Here is a 25,121-nt window from a genome sequence, read left to right on the forward strand (position 1 = left end):
ATATGCCCCAAGGAATTGAAAACAGGTACTCAAACAAATACTTGTACACACATGCTCGTTCAGCACTATTCACAATAGTCAAAAGGTGGAAACAGCCCAAATGGCCAACAAAGGATGAATGGATAGACAAAAGTCAGACCTATATACAATGGAATATTATTCAGCCATACAGGGAATGAAGTACTGATATATGCTACAACATGGATGAATCTTGAAAATATTATGCTAAGTGAAAGAATTCAGACACAAAAAATTACATATTGTATGTTTGCTTTGTATGAAATATCCAGAATAAATAATCCACAGAGATAGAAAGCAGATTGGTGGTTGCCAGGGCTTAGGGGAAGGGAGGAATGGCGACTTGCTGCTTAATGGGTAGCAGGTTTTCTCTTGGGATGATGAAAATGTCTTGGAAATAAAGGTAGTGATCTCACAACAATGTGAATGTACTAAATGTTACTGAACTGTACACTTTAAAATGGTTAATTTCGATAAATATAAAAAATTAAAAAAATAATAAGATGCTGAATTTTGTGTTATGTGAATTTTATCTAAATAACAAAAAAGAAAATATAGAGATTTATGTTGAAAAGTGTGACTAAGAATTATGGAATCAGTCTAATTTTTCTTAGGTTAGCTATTAATTAAATTATATATGTTTAGAATAAAACAACATGCTCAATTTTTTGGGTGATATTTTAAAATCATGGCATATTGACATTTTTCTGTTAAACATTTAACTTTCACACTGATCATAGATGGGGACACTTTTAAGAAAAATATATAATGTTTCTAACAACTAGGTCTTAAATTTTTGATACTCAAATATGTATTTTTTGAAACACACATCAGTATTTTTATCTTTTTCTGTGATTGTGAACTATTGTTTTATTTGGTCTAACTTTGAATAAATTAATTGGAATCTCTAGATTGTATAAAGTTACATTTCAATTATCAATTGTTTTCACAGGACCATTTCTTTGGGATTTTATTTCACTGGGTATTTTGAAACTACCAAATAAATGAGTTTTCAATTGGATCTGTTTTTACTGTTATCCTGGCAATTTTCAAATGGTGCCTTATTTTCGTGTTCATAAACATGGATAATACAATAAGTTAAATACTGAATTCCTACCATGGTATATTTTAAACATGAATTTTTGAGGATAGCAATTCTTTTGTTACAGGAAAATCCTTCCTGACCCGAACAAGATAGAATATAAATGTCATCCTAAAATAAAGAGATGGCTAGGTCTTTCATAGTGTAGTTCCTAATAATCAGGTTGAATAATCCATAATAGTAGGACTTAGAATATACAGTATAAAGATTTTATCAAAGATCATATTGATTATACATAATGCTTGTAAGTGGGAAAATGAACATAAAGTGCTTTTAGCACATAATGAATGTCAGCTATTACTTTGATTCTATACCAGAAAAAAAGATGAATATATACCAAAAAAAAGGTGTTTATGATTAGCTAAGAACCCTGTTATGGATCCATTTTACAAATATTTCTAAGTATATACTGCGTTTGCTGACTTTTGCTGACCATAGGCAAAATGTGATTCTCATCTATAAAATAATGAGTGGAATTAATACTGTTTTAGAGGTCTGTGTATGTATGTGTGTTTCAGCTTCTATAAAAATTTTTTTAGGGGCACCTGGGTGGCTTAGTGGGTTAAGTGTCTGCCTTTGGCTCGGGTCATTATCCCAGGGTCCTGGGATCGAGCCCCACATCAGGCTTCCTGCTCAGTGGAGAGCCTGCTTCTCCCTCTCCCTCTCCCTCTGCCTGCCGCTCTGCCTGTCTGTGCTCTGTCTCTATGTCTCTGTCAAAGAAATAAATAAAATCTTTAAAAAAAATTTTTTAGTAAAATTTTTGCAAATATAATTTTAAAGCAACTTAATATATAAGCAAATAAAAACAGAGCTCTTTAGCTGAAAGGGGAAAAGGAATGTCATTACTCTGAGACACCTCCATAGAATCCATGAGAAATGAAGCACAGTTAACTAACCACTTAACTAGAAGATCCATAATGTTTCATTCCACTTTAAAAACTGTAATTCTTTAATACTGGTTTGAGTTGGAATTTACTGTCTCGTAATGAATTTTAATTGTATAACTTTTATGTGTTTTGAAGTTATGGAAATGTAAGAGAATTCAGAATATATGAGTGATTGTTGAGAACTATGGTCCATATAGTATAGTGATTAAGAGTACAACCTCTCGAGTTACAGCATCTAGATTTTCCCAGTATTGCTATTTATTAGCTATATGATCCATAGCAAGATGCTTAATCTTCCCATGCTTTAGAATCTTCATTTGTAAAATGGTGACACAGATAGGCTTATCATTGGATGATAAAGAAGATTAAGTGAGATAATAAATATGAAATGCTTAACATATAATGAATTTCAATTATTATCTTGATTATAGATCCAAACAATGAACATTTAAGGAAAAAATGCATATGATTGGATAGGAACTCTGGTAAAGAGTTCAGTTTACTAATATTTCTAATTTTTCTCTGTGTCCTTCAAGTTAATTATTATATCAGTATAAAACAGGCTGAAGTAAAGTTTATAATTTTCATGTTAATACCATAAAAAGTTTGACTACTTCTATTGTAATTTTTCCCATTTTATCTGATTTTTGTGATGACATGTTGATGACTTTTTATTAGTCAGTGCAGTGAAGAGCATAGTAGTTCCTGTAGTCATCATATACTGGGGGGGTAAAAAACAGTAAAATATGGTGACCCAAACTGATTGATTTTAATGTTTTTACATACAAAAATTATTATATTCACTTGCTTCTTAAAAAGTGCCATATTCTTATTTATAATTCAATAAGAAAATTTATTGTGTTGGTGGAAAAAAGCTTTAACTATAATATATATTGTCAGGCAGCTAAAATTTTAGAATTTTTGTTGAGTCTGTTTTTGATTTCTTGCTTTGTTTTTAACTTAAACTTTGGATGGAACATGAATTTTAGAAAAGTGCCTTCTTTAGCAAAACTCATTTCACAGATAGCTGACTATCAAGCCTTTAAAGGAGCAAAGGTTTATTCCATTTTCATTAAGCCTGCAAAACTTTCAGGCTCCTGAGGTTTATAACTAAGCTCTCATATTTGCCAAATTGGGCAAGAAACTTGAGAACAAATTTTATGATATATTATAGCTTCAATTTTAGTTCAGCAGGAAACCAACTTTCCTTAAAGTGTGCCAACATTTTATTTTTTTCCTTTTGACCCTACTCAGGAAGTGGTGTAAATGAGCATTTATATTAAAATTATGAAAAGCAGGAAATTTGTCTTAAATCAACAGGTTGATTTGAGTGTCTGCTAAATATGGGATGAAAATTATGTATTAATCAAAATTATTCCACTCATTGCAAAAAAATTAAAAGTGGGAAATATCTTTTGGGAATTAATAAGAAAGAATCCAAACTTTTTTCAATTTCAGATGTTTTTGTAGCATCATTGTTTATATGCATTTTCATTTATTTCAGAGAGACATTCAGATTTATAATTTTGAGGGACTCTATAAAGAAAGGGAATATAAAATCCAAATAAAATATTAGGTAATGGATCTTTGAAAGGAATAAGGTGAATGTCATATTCTTCTTGTTCCATATGTAGGTTAGAAATGACTCTTTAAGATACATAGAATAAAATTGTTGAATTGAAATAGAAAATAATCCATCATTTAATATTTATGCTAATAAATACAAAAATACTATATAAGTAAAGTTTTATTTTGCCTTTAATTTTGGATGGATATTTTATCAAGGTCTAGACTTTTAGACTTCCAGTTTTCCCTCAGCATATTAATCAAAGCTTTCCATTGTCTTCTGGATTCCATAGTTTATGTTAAATACTCAGCTATAAGTTTTACTGTTTTTCCTTTGAAGATGAGGTGTCCTTTTTCTCTTCCTGGTTATTTTTAAGATTTTCTTATCTTTTATTTTCAACAGTTTGGCTGCTCATGTCATTTTATTTTACTTCTTCCAGTGTGGGTTGGTTGAGTCAGCGAATTAGTGTATTGAATCAGTTTTGGAATAATCTCAGCTGTTCTGAAAATACTGCTCTTGCCCCATTCTCTCTCTCCTCAACTACAGTTACATTGAGCTGTTTGATTCCCATGTTTCTTTTGCTCTGTTCTTTTCACGTATGTGTTTTTCCTCTTTCCTTCAGTTTGGATATTTTTTGCTGATCACTTCAAGTTCACAAATCCTGTTTTTCTGTGTTGAGTCAGCTATAAAACTCATCCACTGATTTCCTAATTTCAGATACTGTGTTTCTCAATTCTAAAATTACTGTTTAATTCTTTTTTATAGATTTTAATTCTTTGCTGAAATTTTCCTTCTTTCATCCACTGTGAACATTTTTCTGTATCTTCAACTTATGTTAAATAAATTTTTTTGAAAGTTTAAGTTTTCTTAAAGTCCTTGTCCTCTGATTCTATATCATCTGTGGTCAGTATCTATCTACCTATCTAGCTAGCTAGCTAGCTAGCTAGCTAGCTATCTGTGTATGTGTGTGTACATATATATACATATATATAAAATATATAATTTTTTCTCTTGGTTATTGGTCACATTTTGGGTCCTTTTGCATACTTTGTAATTTTTGTCATATACCATTATTGTTTATTATAGGATCAAAGAAATTGATATAAATGTTATTAAGTGTTAAGTGCCAATCACTTTAACTCAGCTTCAAACTGAGCTGGGTAGAGTGAAAACTTTAGATATACTTAGTCTATCTCTGGTCTTAAATGTCTTTATGGGTAAAACTTGTGTTGCAGATATTCTGATGTGACTTTGTTCTTATGTATTGTGAAATTGTGAGAAGTTTTACTGTATCTCTTGAGTTCTGCCCCCTTTTACTAACCCCTCCTGCCCCCCTTGCTTTTGGTTGAGAGCAAATGTTTTTCTTAGGGGAGATCTGCTGAAATTCTACACTGAAAGTGGTAGGCTCCACTTACTGTAGTGTGACTTGGACTCCTAATCACCATAGCACTATAGAAAACATTATTTGCCCTCTGGCCCATTTTTTCCTCCTCATTCCAAATCCTCTTGTGCTGTCCAACCCTCAGCAAATCTTCCAGCAGAAAACGGTTTTCATAGGATTTCATAGGATTTCTTAGGGTTCCATAGGATTTCATTCTGTCATGCCAGCCTGTGAACCATCAAGAACTATGCTGGTTTTTCTTTTCTCTAGTAGTGTCCCTCTTTCTGGCTCTTAGCTCGTAAGTGGCAAATTCTCCTGGAAATGAAAACAATAGGAGGCTTAGCTTTTCTCCTAGTTTATTCTTATTAGCTCACATTGCTGTCTTATATCTTTAAAAATATGATTTGAGGGGACAGCTAATCTTTTTTTTTCTAGTTGTTGAAGCAGTGACTTGCCACTATGTGCTGTAACATAGTTTTATAAAAGTAAGAACAAAATTTAAACCCATGTGTTTTGTCTTTTATATGTTGTATTTATATAAAGTTTGTATGTTTAGATTATTGGCTTGTTATTGAATATTAATATTTGTTGCTAAATCTATTAGGCCCAGAAATTGATTACCGTTGATCTTTGGAAAAATCCTATCCATAGAGCCAGCCAATTAAAAATTCCATTTTGTCAGTAGTAATTGAAATAAAATGTAAGCAAAAATTAATTTTCTTTTTCTCTCCCCCTTTCCTATTTAGTGAGTGATAGTTGCTTCAGGAATCTTGCAGAAGATCGCAGTGGGATAAATCTCAAAGATCTCGTACAAGATCCTTCTTTGTGAGTATTTGGTTTTCAGTACTAAGCATAATTTAAAACTTTATAGTTAGTGTGACTTTTTCAAAAGAGTTGTAAATGAGAACTAATTTAATGTTGAGTAAGTTTTTCTTTTCTAACAATTTGTGTTGCATATAGTGAAGGACATCCAACAGTTTCAATAGAAGTGAAGGTATAGAATAGTTTCTTTTTAGAAATAGAAGAGATATTAGAAGAAGAGATAGCATTGTGATTAATGATCAACTTTCAAAGAGTCTTTATTAATGGTTGATGGTATCTTGCCAATGTGGCAGTAGATACTGGGTAGGGAAGATGATGAGTAATTCATTTGCTGGGAAAGGTGCAATTAAATTTGCTCGCATCAATTTTAAACTTTTTTTTTTGGATAATTTGTAATACTTATAAGTACAATTATAAATATAAAGTATTTATAATATACTTGAATATTTAGAATATATTTAATATTTTACGTTAGAAAGCCATTGAAGGAAAAATTTTTGAAGAGTTTTATAGGTTTCAATTTTTAATGTTCTTACTAATGTCACTTTCTATTTTCATTTTATGAATTAATTTTTTACAATTTTATATATACTGTAAATTATGCATCCTATCTTCTATATGAACATACCTCCTGGTAGGATCACCTTTATTTAAAAAAAAAAAATCAAGACTAGTTAAGCCTTATGCAGCAGAGAAAAGAAAATGGAGTGCTGGCAGGTGCTTTCTTTAATGATGTATGTAATGCGTTCAGTAAAACAGAACAGGAAATCAGTCTTTCATATCATATATAATGTACACTCCCACAAGTTTTACTAGTAATTGAGTGTTTTGTGAGGAATAAAGCACAAGCATGTGTCAAATCTGGAGGTTATTGATTCTTTAATGATTTCCCAGTCATTTAAAAAAAATACAGTCACAAGATACAGAATCTTGAAAATGACTGAATCTTAAAGTTTATAATGTAATGAATTTAGAAATGAGCTTCTAAACTCAATTCTCAATTTTTTTTTATTAATCTGTTTCTCTTTTTCTCACTCAAAAGGAATGTCAGTATTCCTTCTCCATGATCTTTATGCTACTGAAAATTGACAGTTGTCCTTTCAGTCCTATAAATATTTAATAAAGAATATAACTATTCTTTATTTTGATGTAAATATTCCCAGTAAATTAATGTCAAATAATATTTATTTGCATGAAGAATTCTGTTTTCCTTATAGATATAGGAGGAAACTTTATAATTGTTTTTGAAAGATTTCATCCATCTGAATGAATAACAAATTATTCCATTGTATTATTTGAAGGTATATTTTTGGTCACAATAGTATTATTTATCTGTATTGCGTAGTCTTTGTGGAAAGAATGTGCTCATCTAGACATTAATGATATAAAAGCTATGGAGAATTATACTTAAATAATTGATGATAACAATGAGTTACAGTGTTTTGAGAGAATTTGGTACTTCTTCCAAGAATGTAGAATAATCATCATGCAACCTCGTACTAAATTTTAAATTTAATCTTAGTATTCTAAGAGAAATTTATCTGAGATCACTACAGCATGGGTTGTAGAAAATAATTCTGTCTCTGTTTTGAAATAGCAGATATCTTACCTTAGCATCATTCTCTTAACTTGGCATTAGTTTCTTGACATTAGTCTTGAATGTAAGAATTTAGTGAGAATTCATTTTGCCTTTGCCACTTGGAAAGAACTTTTTTTTATTAATAGTCAAAATGTACTGTTAATGACTCTAATTCATATTTTAGCAATATATTTCTTCCTTAGCAAAATTCTTAAAGGAAGGAAATGCCTAGTGTAGAAATTCATGTATTTTTTTCAGTTGTTATGATGGGAAATATTTTATTCTGAGTTATTATTCTATAACAGTATTCACTTAGTACATACCTCATGGATACAGATTTTTTTCTTAAAGACATTTACCTCTCTTCTGTCCCAAACTCCTGACAAAAATCTTTACTATTTGTTCATTGATTCATGTATACTACATGGTTCTATATGGCGTTGAATTGTTTATGTTGCAACATTGAGTTGAAAATATGTCAGAAATAATGTCTTTACAGTAAAAAAATCTCCTGCTTAAAAAAATCACTGGCATTTGATAAATACTCCAGATTCCTGAGCTGCTAATGCTGAAAGGAATTGATGTGTAAAGAAAAACTAAGTATTACAATCACTAAGGCTATTCAAAAGGAAGAGGATAAAGAGGGAAGGAAAAAAGAAGTGAAGAGAACCCAGGCTATCTGGTCAATATTGACACTTGGAGCAGTTTATAGTATGTCACAGTTGGACAAATGAGCACGTATGGAATTTCTGTGGGCAAAGTAGAAAAATAAAACCAAATCAAATGTGGTATGTGTGTCTGTATGAGTGTGTGTCTATAAATGAATGAATGAAGTTTTAAGGGTTTATTGCCTCAGAGGAGAATGAAAAAGCAGAACAAAAAGTGATACTTTTAAATCTGTGTCGAGCTAATGGAGTAATGTGATAGGCCTTCTGTCATTTATCTAGTCTGTGTAAACTACACTCGCCAAGATTTTGCTTCCATTGTATGGTAGAACTAATTGGGCTTGAATGAACTGAGTGATCTATGTTATAAGAACATGATGGAGGGATGCCATGAGAGAAAAAGATGAGAAAGTTGTGAATCCCTAAGAAAGACGTTCTGGCCTTACTGCTTTTGAGCTGTTTCAATAATGAGAGCAGAATGTGACTTGTGGGAAGATTGAGGTAAAGGGGATACCTGAGAGGCTCTCTTCTTTGGTAGTTATTCTGGGAATAATTTTTTCTATCACAATCCTGCAGGTGTTAAGTGTAAGACCAAGTAGAGGATCTTGACCTTCATTTCTTGCTGATGAATGTGTCTGAGGATTTGTTTGAATTAGTAATTTGCATGCATATTAAATTTCAAAATGAACAATTTTATCTGTTTTAAAAGCTCATCTTATGTTTATGATTTTAAGTATTTTAAGATTGATTTCCTCTGCTATATGTATAATTTGTTCTGTTGTGTTGTAAGACCTCTTGTTTTACTGTGGTTTCTCAATGGCACATTGAAAAGCATTGTCAAATTTAACTTGATATTTCACCGTATTAGAAACACGTCCAATGTGATAGATACTTTTCATACATAAAGGAAGTTATTCTTAGCATGATATAATTAATTTTTTTCTCTTTAAGTTGAGGGATGCATGATATTTAAATTATAAAAAATCATTTATGCTGCTGCCTGTTATTTATGCTAAAGAGAGGACTTATTACATGCAAATTATATACTGTATATAATGTTAAGTTATATTTAGTTGTGTTCTTTATAGAGGTAATTCTCAAAAATACTTTTAAATCCCCATTGATTGTGTGCTGAAGATGAAAGATAAAACATATTACCATATTTATACTTTAGATTTCCTATTGCTTACTTATACACTATTTAACACAAATAATTATTTGAACTCAGAAACATTTATAGAAATTATTGAAGCTGTTTAAGAATCAAAAGAGGAAAAATAAGAATGAAAAGGGCTAACATAATTGAACACCTGTTTGTACTATTCATTGTGTTGATGCCGATGATGTGTGTGGTATAGGTAGGTATGTCTTGTTTAATTTGCAGAAGCCCTTAAAGTTTAGGACCATCCTAGATATGTGTTACGTAAGTTAGTTATAGGAAGAGTAGTTTAATTCATAGCAGAATTGGATATCTCTTGACACTAGAAATATAATTTATAATGCAGGATACTAGTAATTTTCTTTATAGTCAAACAGGGAAAGTTTATATTCTTTGAGAATTTTGTACAGCATGACAAATATGTCAGTCTTCTTTTTTTTCCCTTTATGGTACTCAGCATTTTTTCAATTGTTTCAGTGATATATAGATTTTGAAAAGATATTACCAATTTATAACCTCTTGTGATTTGTAAAAAAGTATGATTCAATGAAATAGATCTTAATTCTGAATCCTGAATAAATTATGTTATGGATCAAGAAATACTTTTTTTCTTATCAGTATTCTTGGTATTTCTTTTAATTGTCATAAAATAAAAATAACATAAAATTTACCATCTCAACCAGTTTTAAGTGTACAGTTCAGTAATGTTAAGTATATATGCACTATTATGCAATCAGTCCCTAGAAATTTTTCATCTTAACGGAACTGCAATGCTATACTTGTTAAACAATAACTCCCCATCCCTCCTCCAGCCTTTGGCAACTACTATTGTACTTTCTGTTTCTATGATTTTGACTTTTGTAGAAATCTCATGTAAGTAGAATCATGCAGTATTTGTCTTTTTGTGACTGGTTTATTTCACTTAGCATAATAGTCCCAAGGGAATTCTCCCATGTTGTAGCATGTGTAAGAATTTCCTTTTTAAAGCTCAATTATATTCCATTATTTCATTATATGTTCCATTAATATTCGATATATTTACACCATATTTTGTTTATTCATCCATCAGTGGACACAGGATTGCTTCTAACCTTTGTCTATTGTGAATAATACTGCTATGAACATGGATGTGCAAATACCTCTTTGAGACCCTGCTTTCAATTCTTTTGGTTGTATACACAGGAGCAGAATTGCTCTATCATATGGTAAATCAATTTTAATTTTTGAAGAAATGCCATACTTTTTTTTCCATAGTGACTGCACCATTTTATATTCCCAACAACAGTGCAAAAGGGTTCCAATTTCTTGACTTCCTCACCAACACTCATTATTTTCTGTTTGTTTGTGGTTTTTGTTGTTGTTGATAGTGCCATTCTAATGGGTGTGACGTGATATGTTCTTGGTATTTTTAATTGAACTTCACTTCTTTACATTTTGTCTTTTTAATGACTTCAGTGCAACTCATCTAGAGAATAAAGAAAAATGTCTGTTAAGAACTTTGGCATATTGTGCATTAAACTGTATAAAAACTGTTACTTATTTCCTTTCATTATCATTAAGAAGATTATGAATCATGTCCATAGTAATTTTGTAACAATAGCATTTTAATCAATTCATTTCCCTTATACTGTATTCTGTTACTTGCCTTGTATTACTACAGTTCTTGTTATACCTCATCAGTGAAGAATTGCTTTTGTGTAAAAAAGAAATTACTTTTTTAGTTAGATAATGCCACATTGGAAATGCAGCATAGTAATTAAAAAATAATAACAATGTGCTAGTTGAAACGTATTTTGATATTATAGATGATTAGTGCTTAATAACAGCATTTCATAGATAAAATCGAACAGAATAGTTGTATCTGATTGTAAACTCCTTAGACATGAAAATTTTACTTACCTTAATGTACTTCTTTACAAATCTTACCATTTTTGGTGGAAACTTCTTTTCATGGTTCTGAAACATAGCCGTGTCCCCCTGAATATACTTGACTTCACACTACAATCAGATTGAGTGATATTTTGGTCCTCTGGATCATGACATTAAATGTGAAGGAAAGACAGGATTGCCGTCTGGAAAGCAATCATATCTAAATATAGCCTGTACTTATCTGCTGGTGTTAAGACAGGTTGCTATGGTGAATTGAATTTCTTAAAAATGCCAGTCAGCAGAGGATAAACAGTGGATTTTGAAGTGGTTATTTTCCATAGAGCTATACATTCTCATACTGCATGTTCAGGTAGATTAGAATTTAGTTACTATTTTTTATGGTCTATTTATTAAATTTCAGTTTTAGACTATCTCTGAGACATTTAATGTTTATTAAACAAAATACAAGGATTTTTATATTGTTATACTTTGTTTCTCTGAAGATAAATTCATTTGGTGTGAAAAATGCATTTTTTAATGGCAGCTGTTTAACAATTATTGATCATTCATTTTGCTATGCTTACAATAGTTCTGCTGAATCTAAGACAGCTACCAAAATTATCTTTGTAATTTTATCTCTAAATGTAAGTTATTATCATTTTTAATCAGGTTCTTTTTTGGATTATATATTTATTAGTCTGTAAATTATATATTGGGAAAACACAGCTTAATGTAGGCTTGTAGTACAATATTATAGTACTATGTTTTATGTCAGAACTGCAAATCCAAAGACTTTGGATTTTTACTTTGCTTTTAGAAGACTTTCCCTAATTTCTGTCATTCCATATATTCCTGAGAATGTATGTTTAATTTTTTTTGTGGGTTCATTCATTTTATAATTTATTAATCAAAAAGCACTACTAGATGCTTATATTAAATTCTTCAGAATTATGTTTAACAGACATTATTCTTGTAGTCAAGTACCATATGATTGAAGATGGACAATATCCTGAGTTGTCCACCTGACGCATATAGATGACCAATACAGTATTAGAATTTTTTTTTAAGATTTCATTTATTTATTCATTTATTTTTAGAGTGAGAGAGTGAGCAAGAGGAGAGGCCAGAGGGAGAGGGAGAGAGAGAATTTCAAGCAGACTCCACACTGAGCGTGGAGCCTGATGTAGGTCTCCATATCATGACCTGAGCTGAAATCAAGAGTTGGACACTTAACTGAGTGAGCCACCCAGATGCCCCCAATATTAGAATTTTTAAATGAAATAAATAATGTATCATTTTATTTAGTGGATTCTCTTATTTTCATTGTATAGAAACCTAAGTCAAACTAACTTAAAAAGCAAAATTGGACTTGATAGGCTTATGTAACTATATACTTCTCATGGAATCAGGAAAGCTTAAAAACCAGGTCAGGTATGGAAACCCCAAAGAATAGATTTAAGGTGTTTGTGCAACTGAGTTTGTCACCCTTTGCCATTATCTCTTTTGGTCTTTCTTTAGTCTCAGTTATGGCAGTCAGACTTTCTCCATGAAACCAGGAAGATGGCTGCTAACTTACTCCAATTTACTTTCCTCTAGCTCCATGATCTCTTTTCACTTCCAGTTCTGAAATGTAAAATCCCAAGAAAGAGTTCTGGCTTTGATAATCTGGTTAATTTGGTGACATCAACTAATCACTGTGGCAGTCTGTCTTGGTTGATCAGTCATGGAACAGATACCTGTGGCCAGAATGGTAGGATACTCTAATTAAATGAGAGAGAAGGTAGTCTCAGAAAAAAAGAGTGGTTGAACTAAGAAAGGTCTACTGTACTGATTTTCAGTTGTTAATTTAAAAAAGAATATATACATTGTCAAAAATTGTTATTTTTTAAAAATGGAACATTTTGCTTGCCTGCACAAAGTATCTCAATTAGATATTGGTAGTATATCTGTAGTAATTGTATTTATATATTTACTTATTTTTTTTTATTAACATATAATGTATTATTTGTTTCAGGGATGTAGGTCTATGATTAATCAGTCTTATATAATACCCATTGCTCATTACAACACCTACCTTTGCCCATATCCATCTCTGAGTTACCCCATCCCTCCACCCCCCTCCCCTCCAGCAATCCTCAGTTTGTTTCCTAAGATTTAAGAGTCTCTGGTTTCGTCTTGTTTCAATTTTTCCTCTCTTTCCCTATGATCCTCTGCCTTGTTTCTTAAATTCCACATATCACTGAAATCATATGATAATTGTCTTTCTCTGATTGACTTATTTCACTTAGCATAATACTCTCTAGTTCCATCCATGATGTTGCAAATGGGAAGAATTCATTCTTTTTTTTGATGGCTGCCTAATAGTCCATTGTGTATATATATATATATATATATATATATTTATCCATTCATCTATAGATGGACACTTGGGCTCTTTCCATTGTTTGGTGATTGTGGGCATTGCTGCTATCAACATTGGGGTGCAGGTGCCTGTTCAGATCACTACATTTGTATCTTTGGGGTAAATACCCAGTAGTGCAATTGCTGGGTTGTAGGGTAACTCCATTTTCAAATTTTTGAGCAACTTCCATACTGTTTTTCAGAGTGGCTGCACTAGCTTGCATTCCCACCAACAGTGTAAGAGGGTTCCCCTTTCTCCACATCCTCACTGACATCTGTCATTTCCCAACTTGTTAATTTTAACCATTCTGACTGGTGTGATGTGGTATCTCATTGTGGTTTTAATTTGTATTTCCCTGATGCTGTATGGTGTTGAGCACTTTTTCATGTGTCTGTTGGTCATCTGGATGTCTTCTTTGTAGAAATGTCTGTTCATGTCTTCTGCCCATTTCTTGATTGGATTATTTGTTCTTTGGGTGTTGAGTTTTAAAAATTCTTTATAGATCTTGGATACGAGCCCTTTATCTGATATGTCATTTGCAAATATCTTCTCCCATTCTGTCGGTTATCTTTTGGTTTTGTTGACTGTTTCTTTTGCTTTGCAAAAGCTTTTTATATTGATGAAGTCCCAATACCTCATTTTTGCCTTTTTTTCCCTTGCCTATGGAGACATGTCTAGCCAGAAGTTGTTGTGGCTGAGGTCGAAGAGGTTGCTGCCTGTGTTCTCCTCTAGGGTTTTGATGGTTTCGTGTCTCACATTTAAGTCTTTCATCCATTTGGAGTCTATTTTTGTGTGTGGTGTAAGGAAATGGTCCAGTTTCATTCTTCTGCATGTGGCTGTCCAATTTTCTAACACCATTTGTTGAAGAGAATGTCTTTTTTCCATTAGATATTCTTTCCTGCTTCGTCGGGGATTAGTTGACCATAGAGTTAAGGGTCCATTTCTGGGTTCTCTATTCTGTTCCTTTGATTTGTGGGTGTGTTTTTGTGCCAGTACCATACTGTCTTGATAATTATAAGTTTGTAATAGAGCTTAAGTCCAGAATTGTGATGCCACCAGTTTTGGATTTTTTTCTTTCAACATTCCTTTGGCTACTTGGGGTCTTTTCTGGTTCCATACAAATTTTAGGATTATTTGTTCCAGTTCTGTGAAAAAACTTTATGGTATTTTGATAAGCATTGCATTGAATGTGTAGATTGCTCTAGGTAGTGTAAACATTTTAACAATATTTGTTCTTCCAATCCATGCACATGGAACATTTTTCCATTTCTTTGTGTCTTCCTCAATTTCTTTCATGAGTGTTGTAGAGTTTTCTGAGTACAGGTCCTTTGCCTCTTTTGTTAGATTTATTCCTAGGTATCTTATGGTTTTGGGTGCAGGTGTAAATAGGATCAACTCCTTAATTTCTCTTTCTTCTGTTTCATTGTTGGTGTCTAGAACTGCAACAGACAAATAGATTTAAAATCCTGCCACGTTGCTGAATTCCTGGATGAGTTCTAGGAATTTTGGGGTGGAGTCTTTTGGGTTTTCCACATAGAGTATCATGTCATCTGCAAAGAGTGAGAGTTTTTCTTTGCCAATTTGGATGTGTTTTATTTCTTTTTGTTGTCTGGTTGCTGAGGCTAAGACTTCCAGTACTATGTTGAACAGCAGCGGTGATGGACATCCCTGCCGTATTCCTGACCTTAGCGGAAAAGCTCTCAGTTTTTCCCCATTGAGAATGATATTCGCTGTGGGCTTTTCATATATGGCTCTTAGATATTGAGGTCTGTACCCTCTATTCCTACACTGTGACGAGTTTTAATCAAGAAAGGATGATGTACTTTGTCAAATGCTTTTTCTTCAACTATTGAGAGGATCATACGGTTCTTGTCCTTTCTTTTATTTATGTAGTGTACCACATTGATTTGTGGATATTGAAGCAACCTTGCAGCCTAGGAATAAATCCCACTTGGTTGTGGGGAATAATCCTTTTAATGTACTATTGGATCCTTTTGGCTAGTATTTTGGTGAAAATTTTTGCATCCATGTTCGTCAGGAATACTGGTGTGTAATTCCTTTTGGTGGGGTCTTTGTCTGGTTTTGGGATCAAGGTAATGCTGGCCTTATATAAAGAGTTTGGAAGTTTTCCTCCATTTCAATTTTTTGAAACACCTTCAGAAGAATAGGTATTAATTCTTCTTTAAATGTTTGGTAGAATTCCCCTGGAAAGCCATCTGGCCTTGGGCTCGTGCTCGTTGGGATATTTTTGATTACTGCTTCAATTTCCTTGCTGGTTATGGGTCTGTTCAGGTTTTCTGTTTCTTCCTGGTTCAGTTTTGGTAGTTTATACATCTCTAGGAATGCATCCATTTCTTCCCGATTGCGTAAATTGTTGGCATATACTTGCACATAATATGTTCTTATAATTGTTTGTATTTCTTCGGTGTTGGTTGTGGCCTCTCCTCTTTCATTCATGATTTTATTTATTCGGGTCCTTTCTCTTTTCTTTTTGATAAGTCTGGCCAGGGGTTTGTCAATCTTATTAATTCTTTCAAAGAACCAGCTCCTAGTTTCGTTGATCTGTTCTACTGTTCTTCTGGTTTCTATTTCATTGATTTCTGCTCTAATCTTTATTATTTCTCTTCTCCTGCTGGGTCTAGGCTTTATTTGCTGTTCTTTCTCCAACTCCTTTAGGTGTAGGCTTAAGTTGTGTATTTGAGTCCTTTCTTTTTCGTTAGAAAGGCTTGTAGTGCTATATACATCCCTCTTAGGACCGCCTTTGCTGCATCCCAAAGATTTTGAACAGTTTTGTTTTCATTTTCATATGTTTCCATGAATTTTTTAATTCTTCTTTAGTTTCCTGGTTGACCCATTCATTCTTTAGTAGGATGCTCTTTAACCTCCACATATTTGAGATCTTTCCAACTTTCCTCTTGTGATTGAGTTCTGGTTTCAAAGCATTGTGGTCTTAAAATATGCAGGGAATGATCCCAATATTTTGGTACCAGTTGAGACATGATTTGTGACCTAGGATGTGATCTATTCTGGAGAATGTTCCATGGGCACTCGAGAAGAATGTGTATTCTGTTGCTTTGGGATGTAATATTCTGAATATATCTGTGAAGTCCATTTGGTCCAGTGTGTAATTCATTTATTTATTTTTTTCATGATGAGATTTTTTTCTTCAAATTTTTATTGAAATTCCAGTTAGTGCACATAACAGTGTAATATTGGTTTCAGGAGTAGAATTTAGTGATTCATCACTTCTCTACAACACCCAGGGCTCATCACAACAAGCGCCATACTTAATGCCCATCCCCCATCCAACCCATTCCCCACCCACCTCCCTCCACTAATATGAGGAAATTGAATATACAATCCTCGTAAGGGAAAACAACTGTAAACCATGTGAACTATACCCTATGAAGGGTCAAATTTGGTCCCTCACTAACAGCAGAAAGATTTATTTTTTTTAAAGAGATACTCGTTGGTTGGTAATTAGAAAAACATTTCCCTGTGGAAGCCCTGGTGATTTTTTTTTTTTTTAGTTTCATTTATTTATTTATTTATTTAATTTTATTATGTTATGTTAGTCAACATACAATACATCATTGGTTTTTGATGTGGTGATCCACGATCCATTGTTTTCATATAACACCCAGTGCTCCATGCAGTATGTGCCCTCCTTAATACCCATCACTGGGCTAACCAATCGCCCCTCCCCCCCCCCAAAACCCTGTTTGTTTCTCAGAGTCCATAGTCTCTCATGGTTCATTTCTCCCTCCATTTCCACCCCCCATTTTTCCCTTCCTTCTCCTAATGTCCTCCATGCTATTCCTTATGTTCCACAAATAAGTGAAACCATATGATAATTGACTTTCTCCGCTTGACTTATTTCACTTAGTATAATCTCCTCCAGTTCCATCCATGTTGATGTAAAAGTTGGGTATGCATCTTTCCTGATGGCTGAGTAATATTCCATTGTCTATATGGACCACATCTTCTTTATCCATTCATCTGTTGAAGGGCATCTCGGTTCTTTCCACAGTTTGGCTATTGTGGACATTGCTGCTATGAACATTGGGGTGCATATGGCCCTTCTTTTCACTACATCTGTGTCTTCGGGGTAAATACCCAGGAGTGCAATTGCTGGGTTATAGGGTAGCTCTATTTTGAAATTTTTGAGGAACCTCCACACTGTTTTCCAAAGTGGCTGTACCAGCTTGCATTCCCACAAACAGTGTAAGAGGGTTCCCCTTTCTCCACAACCTCTCCAACATTTGTTGTTTCTTGCCCTGTCCATTTTTGCCATTCTAACTGGTGTAAGGTGGTATCTCAATGTGGTTTTGATTTGGATTTCCCTGATGGCTAATGATGATGAACATTTTTTCATGTGTCTCTTAGGCATTTGTATGTCTTCTTCAGAGAAGTGTCTTTTCATATCTTCTGCCCACTTTTTGACTTGATTATTTGTTTTTTGGTTGTTGAGTTTGAGAAGTTCTGCATAGATTTTGGGTACCAGCCCTTTATCTGTAGTGTCATTTGCAAATATCTTCTCCCATTCTGTGGGTTGCTCTTTGTTTTGTTGACTGTTTCCTTTGCTGTGCAGAAGCTTTTTATCTTGATGAAGTCCCCAAAGTTCATTTTCTTTTGTCTGACATTATTCTGATATTCCTCCCTCTGTACGTAAGGAATCTCTTCCCCCTAACTGCCCTTAAGATGGTTTCCTTGTTTCTAAGATTTGCACGTTTTACTATTACATGCCAGGGTGTTGGCCTGTTTTCCTTGATCTTAGGAGGGGTCCTCTCTGCCTCTAGGACTCGAATGTTTGTTTCATGCCCCAGATTAGGGAAGTTCTCAGCTACGATTTGCTCAAATACATCTTCTAGTCCTCTCTCTCTCTCCACTCCCTCCGGGATTCCAATTATTCTGACATTGGAACGCTTCATGGTGTCACTTATTTCTCTGATTCTATTTTTATGGATTCTGAGTTGTTTTTCCCTGGCCTCCTCTTTTCCCTTTTTATCTATTATATTGTCTTCCAGGTCGCTTATTCACTCTTCTGCCTCAGTTACCCTAGCTGTTAGATTATCTAGATTGGATTGGATCTCATTGATAGCATTTTTAAGTTGTGCCAATTCACCTTTTATTTCTGCCCTTAGAGACTCTATGTTGCCATTAATTGATTTCTCCATTCTAGCCATTGTCTTCACAATTGCTAGCCTGAATTCCATCTCCGACATCTTGGTTATATCTGCATCCATTTGTAAATCTGCAGCATAAGTCATAATCTCTGAGTCTTTTCTATTTTCGGGGTTCCTCCTCCTAGTCATTCTGTTGATGGGTGTTTGAGGGAATGTATAGAGTCCAAATTATTGACCAGAACCCAAGCAAGATGCACCTGTTTTCTTGGGACCTTAGGGTTGCTGGCCTCTTGTTTTCCCAGCCTGTCTTCTGCGGGAGGGGCCTGCCGCGCTGTTACTCAGGCAACCCTGTTCGGGCAGAGTTGCCCTGCCCCCCTGTGGTGGGGGATGGGCTCAGCGGGAATCAGTCTTTGGGGCTTTTGTTCTCTGGCGCCTTTCCCTGGTGGCTTTCTGCATCTCTTCCATGAGTCAGAGCAGAAGAGACCATTTCTAACCCTCTGCCTCAGAGCAGAGAGATCGCAGTCTGTTCTTCAGTGAGCTCTCCAGGCCACACCATCTCTGTTTCTGTCTGTGCTGCTATAAACTGCAGCGTCCTGGGTTGTGCGCCCCTCCGCAGCGCTCCCAGTCCTGCCTCCAGGTCGGGGCACGTCTCTGCCCTTTGTGCTTCTAAAACCGCCAGCCGGTCTGGTTCACGCGTGCATGACCCCGCCACTCTGGGTTTGCCTTCCGGGGTCTGCCCTAAAGTCCTTTCCCCAAGGCTACCGGTCTGTGAGTCTGTGCCCCGTCCGCAGCGCGCGAGGCTGTCGCTCACCGGCAGTGTAGGATCCCCATGGCCAGGCATCTTCCTGCTGCTGTTTATCCTCCGATATCTGCCCGCGGAATCATGGCTCCCCACTTTGTACCTTAAAACCAACTGCCTGCGATATTCTGTTTTTAGAGATCCAGATCTTCTTACATCTCAGGCTGGTTTTGTGGGTGCTCAGAGTGGTCTGGTAGATATCCAGCTCAATTCTGAGGACCAATTGACATAGGGTCCCCTACTCCTCTGCCATCTTTCCCCCCCAGTGTGTCATTTAAAGTCTTTATTTCCTTTTTCATCTTTTGCTTAGATGATCTGTCCATTTCAGTGAGGGGGGTGTTAAAGTCCCCCAATATTATTGTATTGTTGTCAATATGTTTCTTTGTTTTTGTTATTAATTGCCTTATATAATTGGCTGCTCCCATATTAGGGGCATAGATATTTACAATTGTTAGATCTTCTTGTTGGATAGACCCTTTAAGTAGGATATAGTGTTCTTCCTCATCTCTTATTACAGTCTTTGGTTTAATATCTAATTTGTCTGATATAAGGATTGCCACCCCAGCTTTCTTTTGGTGTTCATTAGCATGGTAAATGGTTTTCCATCCCCTCATTTTCAATCTGGGGGTGTCTTTGGGTCTAAAATGAGTCTCTTGCAGACAGCATATCGATGTGTCTTGTTTTTTTATCCAATGTGGTAGCCTGTATCTTTTGATTGGGGCATTTAGCCCATTTACAATAAGGGTAACTATTGAAAGATATGAATTTAGTGCCATTGTATTGTCTGTAAGGTGACTGTTACTGTATATTGTCTGTGTTCCTTTCTGGTCTATGTTGCTTTTAGGCTCTCTCTTTGCTTAGTGGATCCCTTTCTGTATTTCTTGTGGGGCTGGTTTCATGTTTGCAAATTCCTTTAGTTTTTGTTTGTCCTGGAATCTTTTTATCTCTCCTTCTATTTTCAATGACAGCCTAGCTGGATATAGTATTCTTGGCTTTGTATTTTTCTCATTTAGTGCTCTGAATATATCCTGCCAGTCCTTTCTGGCCTGCCAGGTCTCTGTGGGTAGGTCTGTTGCTAATCTAATGTTTCTACCATTGTAGGTTACAGATCTGTTCTTCCGAGTTGCTTTCAGGATTTTCTCTTTGTCTCTGAGTTTCAGAAGTTTTACTATTAGATGTCGGGGTGTTGACCTATTTTTATTGATTTTGAGAGGGGTTCTCTGTGCTTCCTGGATTTTGATGCCTGTTTCCTTCCCCAAATTAGGGAAGTTCTCTGCTATAATTTGCTCCAATATACCTTCTGCCCCTCTCTCTCTTTCTTCTTCTTCTGGGATCCCAATTATTCTAATGTTGTTTCGCTTTATGGTATCGCTTATCTCTTGAATTCTGCCCTCGTGATCCAGTAGTTGTTTATCTCTCTTTTTCTCAGCTTCTTTATTTTCCATCATTTGGTCTTCTATATCACTGATTCTCTCTTCTGCCTCATTTATCCTAGCAGTTAGTGCCCCCATTTTTGATTGCACCTCACTAATAGCCTTTTTGATTTCGACTTGGTTAGGTTTTAGTTCTTTTATTTCTCCAGAAAGGGTTTCTCTAATAACTTCCATGCTTTTTTCAAGCCAAGCTAGTATCTTTAAAATCATCATCCTGAACTCTATTTCTGATATCGTACTAATGTCTGTGTTGAGTAGCTCCCCGGCAGTTGGTACTGCCTCTTGTTTTTTTTGTTGAGGTGATTTTTTCCGTCTTGTCATTTTGTCCAGAGGAGAATAGATGAATGAGAGAACAAAATGCGAACAGGGTAACAATGTCCCCTGAAAATATACTCTAAACAAATCAGAAAAGCCCTGAAAACGGGGCAAAAGAAAGGGAAATGAAGAAAGAGAAAAAGAAAAAAAAAAAGAAAAAGAAAAACAGAACAAAACAGAAAAACAGAATATGATCAGATATGATCAGGGTGGTGCATAGAGCAGTGCCACATACTAGATTTTGGGTGTATTTTGGTTTGTTAGAAGAAAGTGCCTCCCAAAATTTTAAAGAAAGCAAAACTTATATATGTACAAAAATAAGGTTTAATACGATGAAGGAATGGAATATGACTGTAAAGATGAAAATTATAAAAAATTTTATAAAAGGAATTGAAAAGATAAGAAGTTGTTTGAAAAAAGAAAGAAGAATATTAAAAAAAAAATAAAGGGAGAGAATGTGATCAGGCAGGAGACTAGAACAAAGCCATACACTAGAGATTTAGGGTATATTTTGATCTGTTAGAAGAAACTGTATCTTAAAATTTTAAAGAGAGAACAATTTATATATATGCCAAAAATAAGGGTAACTACTATGAAGGGATAGAATATGACTCTAAAAATGAAAAAAATGTTTTTAAAAAAGGGATTGATAAGATGTTGGTTGAAAAGGGAAAAAGAAAAATTAAAAAAAAAAAAAAAAGACAGTTAAAAAAAAAATTAACTTTGAAAGACTTAAGAATCAAGGTAAAAAAGCCATGAATGCTATGTGCAGTATTCCCCTAGTGCTGGAGTTCTGCCCTTGTCATTGATCGGTAAACTTGGTCTTGGCTGGCTGTTCTTGCTGATCTTCTGGGGGAGGGGCCTATTGCCGTGGTTTCCAAATGTCTTTGCCGGAGGCAGAATTTCCCCGCCCTTGCCCGTCTGGGCTAAGTAATCTGCTCGTGTTTGCTCTCAGGAGCTTTTGTTCCCTGCAAGCTTTCCTTTCGGCTTTGGAGGATGACAGTGAAAATGGCGGCCTCCCAGTCTCCGCCCCAGAGGAGCTGAGAACTTGGGGCCCGACTCCTCAGTGTGCCCCCAGAGAAAAGCAGTCAATCACTCCCGTCTCCCCAGTCTCCCGCCGCACTCCATTCTCACCCGGCCTGTGACCGAGCATTTCTATCTGTGGCACGACCCTGTGAGGAGTCTCCAAACCCAGCAGGTCCCTGCAGTGCGCTCCCGCGCCACTCCTCCCGGGGGAGGAAGGGGAGTCTCCCCGGATCTGCTGCTTGTTGGGTCCCTGCTGGAAGAGCAGGGGCCCGACTGTGCCACAGATCACGGTTTATGGCAACCCCCAGCTGAGAGCCCACTCCTCGGCTCCATCTTTGCAGCCAGCTTCCCTGCTCCGATACCTGGGAGCTCCGCTGCACTCAGGCACCACCAGTCTTTCTATGACCCCGAGGGTCCTGAGACCACACTGTCCCAGCGAGGGTTCCACCCCCCGCTTAGCCACCGGAGCGACGTCCCTCAGGGGAGCCTACTTCTAAAAGTTCCGATTTTTGCTCCGCTGGTCTATCACTTGCCAGAAGCGGCCTACGGAGGCACCCTCCCCTGCCATCTATCCTCCTGAATATGGCCTCGGATTTACTTTTCCGCATGTCCTACCTTCTAGAAAGTGGTTGCTTTTCTGTTCAGAGAGTTATTGGTATTCTTTTCTTCGATCTCCTGTTGAGATCATAGGTGTTCAGAATGGTTTGATCCCTATCCAGCTGAATTCCTGAGACCAGACGAAATCCAGGTCTTCTACTCCTCCGCCATCTTGCTCCACCCCCTGACCGAGCGTTTCTATCCCAGGCACACGACTCTGGCTCAAATCTCAAACCCAGTGGACTCCTGTGGCACTGTCTCCTTGTTCTGCCACTTCAAGCAGGGGCCCAACTGTGCCACAGATCATGGTTTATGGCTACCCTGAGCTGAGAGCCTGGTCCTGGTCTCACCCTTTGCAGCCGGCTTCCCCACTCCGATACCTGGGAGCTCTGTTGCACTCACACCCCTGTCTTCCTGTGACCCCTAGGATCCTGAGACCACACTTTCCCAGCAAGAGTTTCACCCCCCACTTAGCCTCGTGAGTGACGTCCCTCACCAGAGCGGACTTCTAAAAGTTCCGATTTTGTGCTCCACTGCTCTATCACCTGTCAGTAGCTGGCTGATAGAGGCTTCCTCCCCCCCACAGTCTATCTTCCTGTATATTGCCTTGGATTCACTTCTCCACACCTCCTACCTTGCAGAAAGTGGTCGCTTTTCTGTTGGTAGAGTTGCAGCTATTCTTTTCTTCAATCTCTGGTTGAGTGTGCAGGTGTTAAGAATGGTTTGATAGCTATTTAGCAGAATTCCTGGGAGCAGATGAAATTAAGGTCTTCTGCTCCTCTGCCATCTTGGATTCCCTCTGACTATCTGTAGTAATTTTAAAGGACATAGTTCAATGAATTGACAGTAGTTATTGCCTAATTTTTGATATTATTAACTTTATATAAAACACATACATAAATGTGAAATGACTTAGATGAATGTATTACTTCAGTTACAACTGGCTAGACTGCAGGTGGAATAGTAACAGGTTGTTTCTGTTTTTCCATACTTTCTTCTGGCTTAAAAAGAATTTCACGAGTATAAATCAAAAAGGGAAAAAGAGTCAAAGATTCTCATTTACCATTCCATTATAATACTTAACTGAGAAATATCATTATAGATGTATATAAAAGTTTAATGGGAACACCGATGAAGTATTTTAAGGAGAGGTGATCCTTGAAGCTTTTTAAAAAGAAAAAAGGTAGGAAGGAATGAAGGGAGGTGAGGAGCAGGAAGGAACTAAGGGACTTCGAAAGGGAGGGAGGAAGGAAGGATGGAAGAAGGGGGCAGAGAGAGAGATAGGGGAGAGTTTGATTATGAGAAAGAATGGAAACTCCATGAATACTACTTATACTGTCTAGAAATGCAGTTTGTCTGAAATGAATGAGAGCCTACATGGTTAAAACTAATGATTAAAACAATTTATGATATCCGTATATTTAGTTTATCCGGAACACATTGAAATATCTGACATTAATGGTCAGAGTGAACAAATGGATGATTGGATTGTCTACTTAGAGTTTTATATTGCTGTGTAAGAAATTACCACACACTTACTGGCTTAAAAAAACATATTTGTTATCTCACACCACCATGAGTCAGGCTTTTGAGCACATTTTAAAGGCTCCTCTGCTCAGTGTTTCCTGAGATTGCAATCTAGGTGTTGATTGGGTTGCATTTTCATTTGGAAGCTTGACTGGGAAAGAATTGCTCCAAACTAATTCAGGTTGTTGGCAGAATTCATATCCCTGCGTTACATGATTGAATGCTCTGCTTTTTGCTGGGTGTTGGCTAGTTTCCCCATAGCTCCCATTATCTTTGCCATGTAATGTTGTCTGATCATGGGAGTGATATACTGTCACCTTTGCTATATTCTTTTTGTTAGAAGCAAGTCACAGGTTCTACCCACACTCAATGGGAGGGGATTACACAAAAGTGTGAATACCAGGTGATGGGATCATTGGAGATCCCTGTAGGGTCTGTTTGCCACACTACTTCTGTAATTTTCTTTCCTACACAGAGTCATAGTAAGTTTAACTCTGTCAGTGTAGAGATGTGAAAATTAAAGCTCCTTTGACTTGTGATTTATCTCAGCTCATAAAACTGCGTAGTGATGGGCTACCTGACAACCAAGCATTGTCTTTCCACTTCCAGCCTTAGTTTTGACTTTCTTCGTTTTGTTAGCACTTTTTTAATTTTATTTTTTTCTCTGTTTTATTGAGATATAACTGTCATATAGCACTGTGTAATTTTAAGGCATATGGCACAATGACTTAACTTGGCCTTTGATTTTAATTTGTGTCCTAAGTTTGTCAAAAATATGACTGGGGCACCTGGGTGACTCAGTTAGTTAAGAGTCTGTCTTTGGCTCAGGTCATGATCCCAGAGTCCTG

General features: G+C 35.8%; 1 protein-coding gene across 17 annotated transcripts in view; it reads left to right on the top strand.

Annotated features, from left to right (window-relative positions):
* Window positions 1-25,121, top strand: part of GPHN (gephyrin) — a 608,525-nt gene that overhangs the window by 120,267 nt on the left and 463,137 nt on the right. For all 17 annotated transcript variants that reach the window (XM_032405331.1, XM_032405333.1, XM_032405334.1 and 14 more), the window contains exon 2: window positions 5,702-5,780. In XM_032405331.1, coding sequence (XP_032261222.1) covers window positions 5,702-5,780 — 79 coding nt within the window. The remainder of the gene's footprint in view (window positions 1-5,701; window positions 5,781-25,121) is intronic.

The sequence above is a fragment of the Phoca vitulina genome, unplaced genomic scaffold, assembly GCF_004348235.1.
Source record: "Phoca vitulina isolate PV1807 unplaced genomic scaffold, GSC_HSeal_1.0 scaffold7, whole genome shotgun sequence".
Lineage (NCBI taxonomy): Eukaryota > Metazoa > Chordata > Mammalia > Carnivora > Phocidae > Phoca > Phoca vitulina.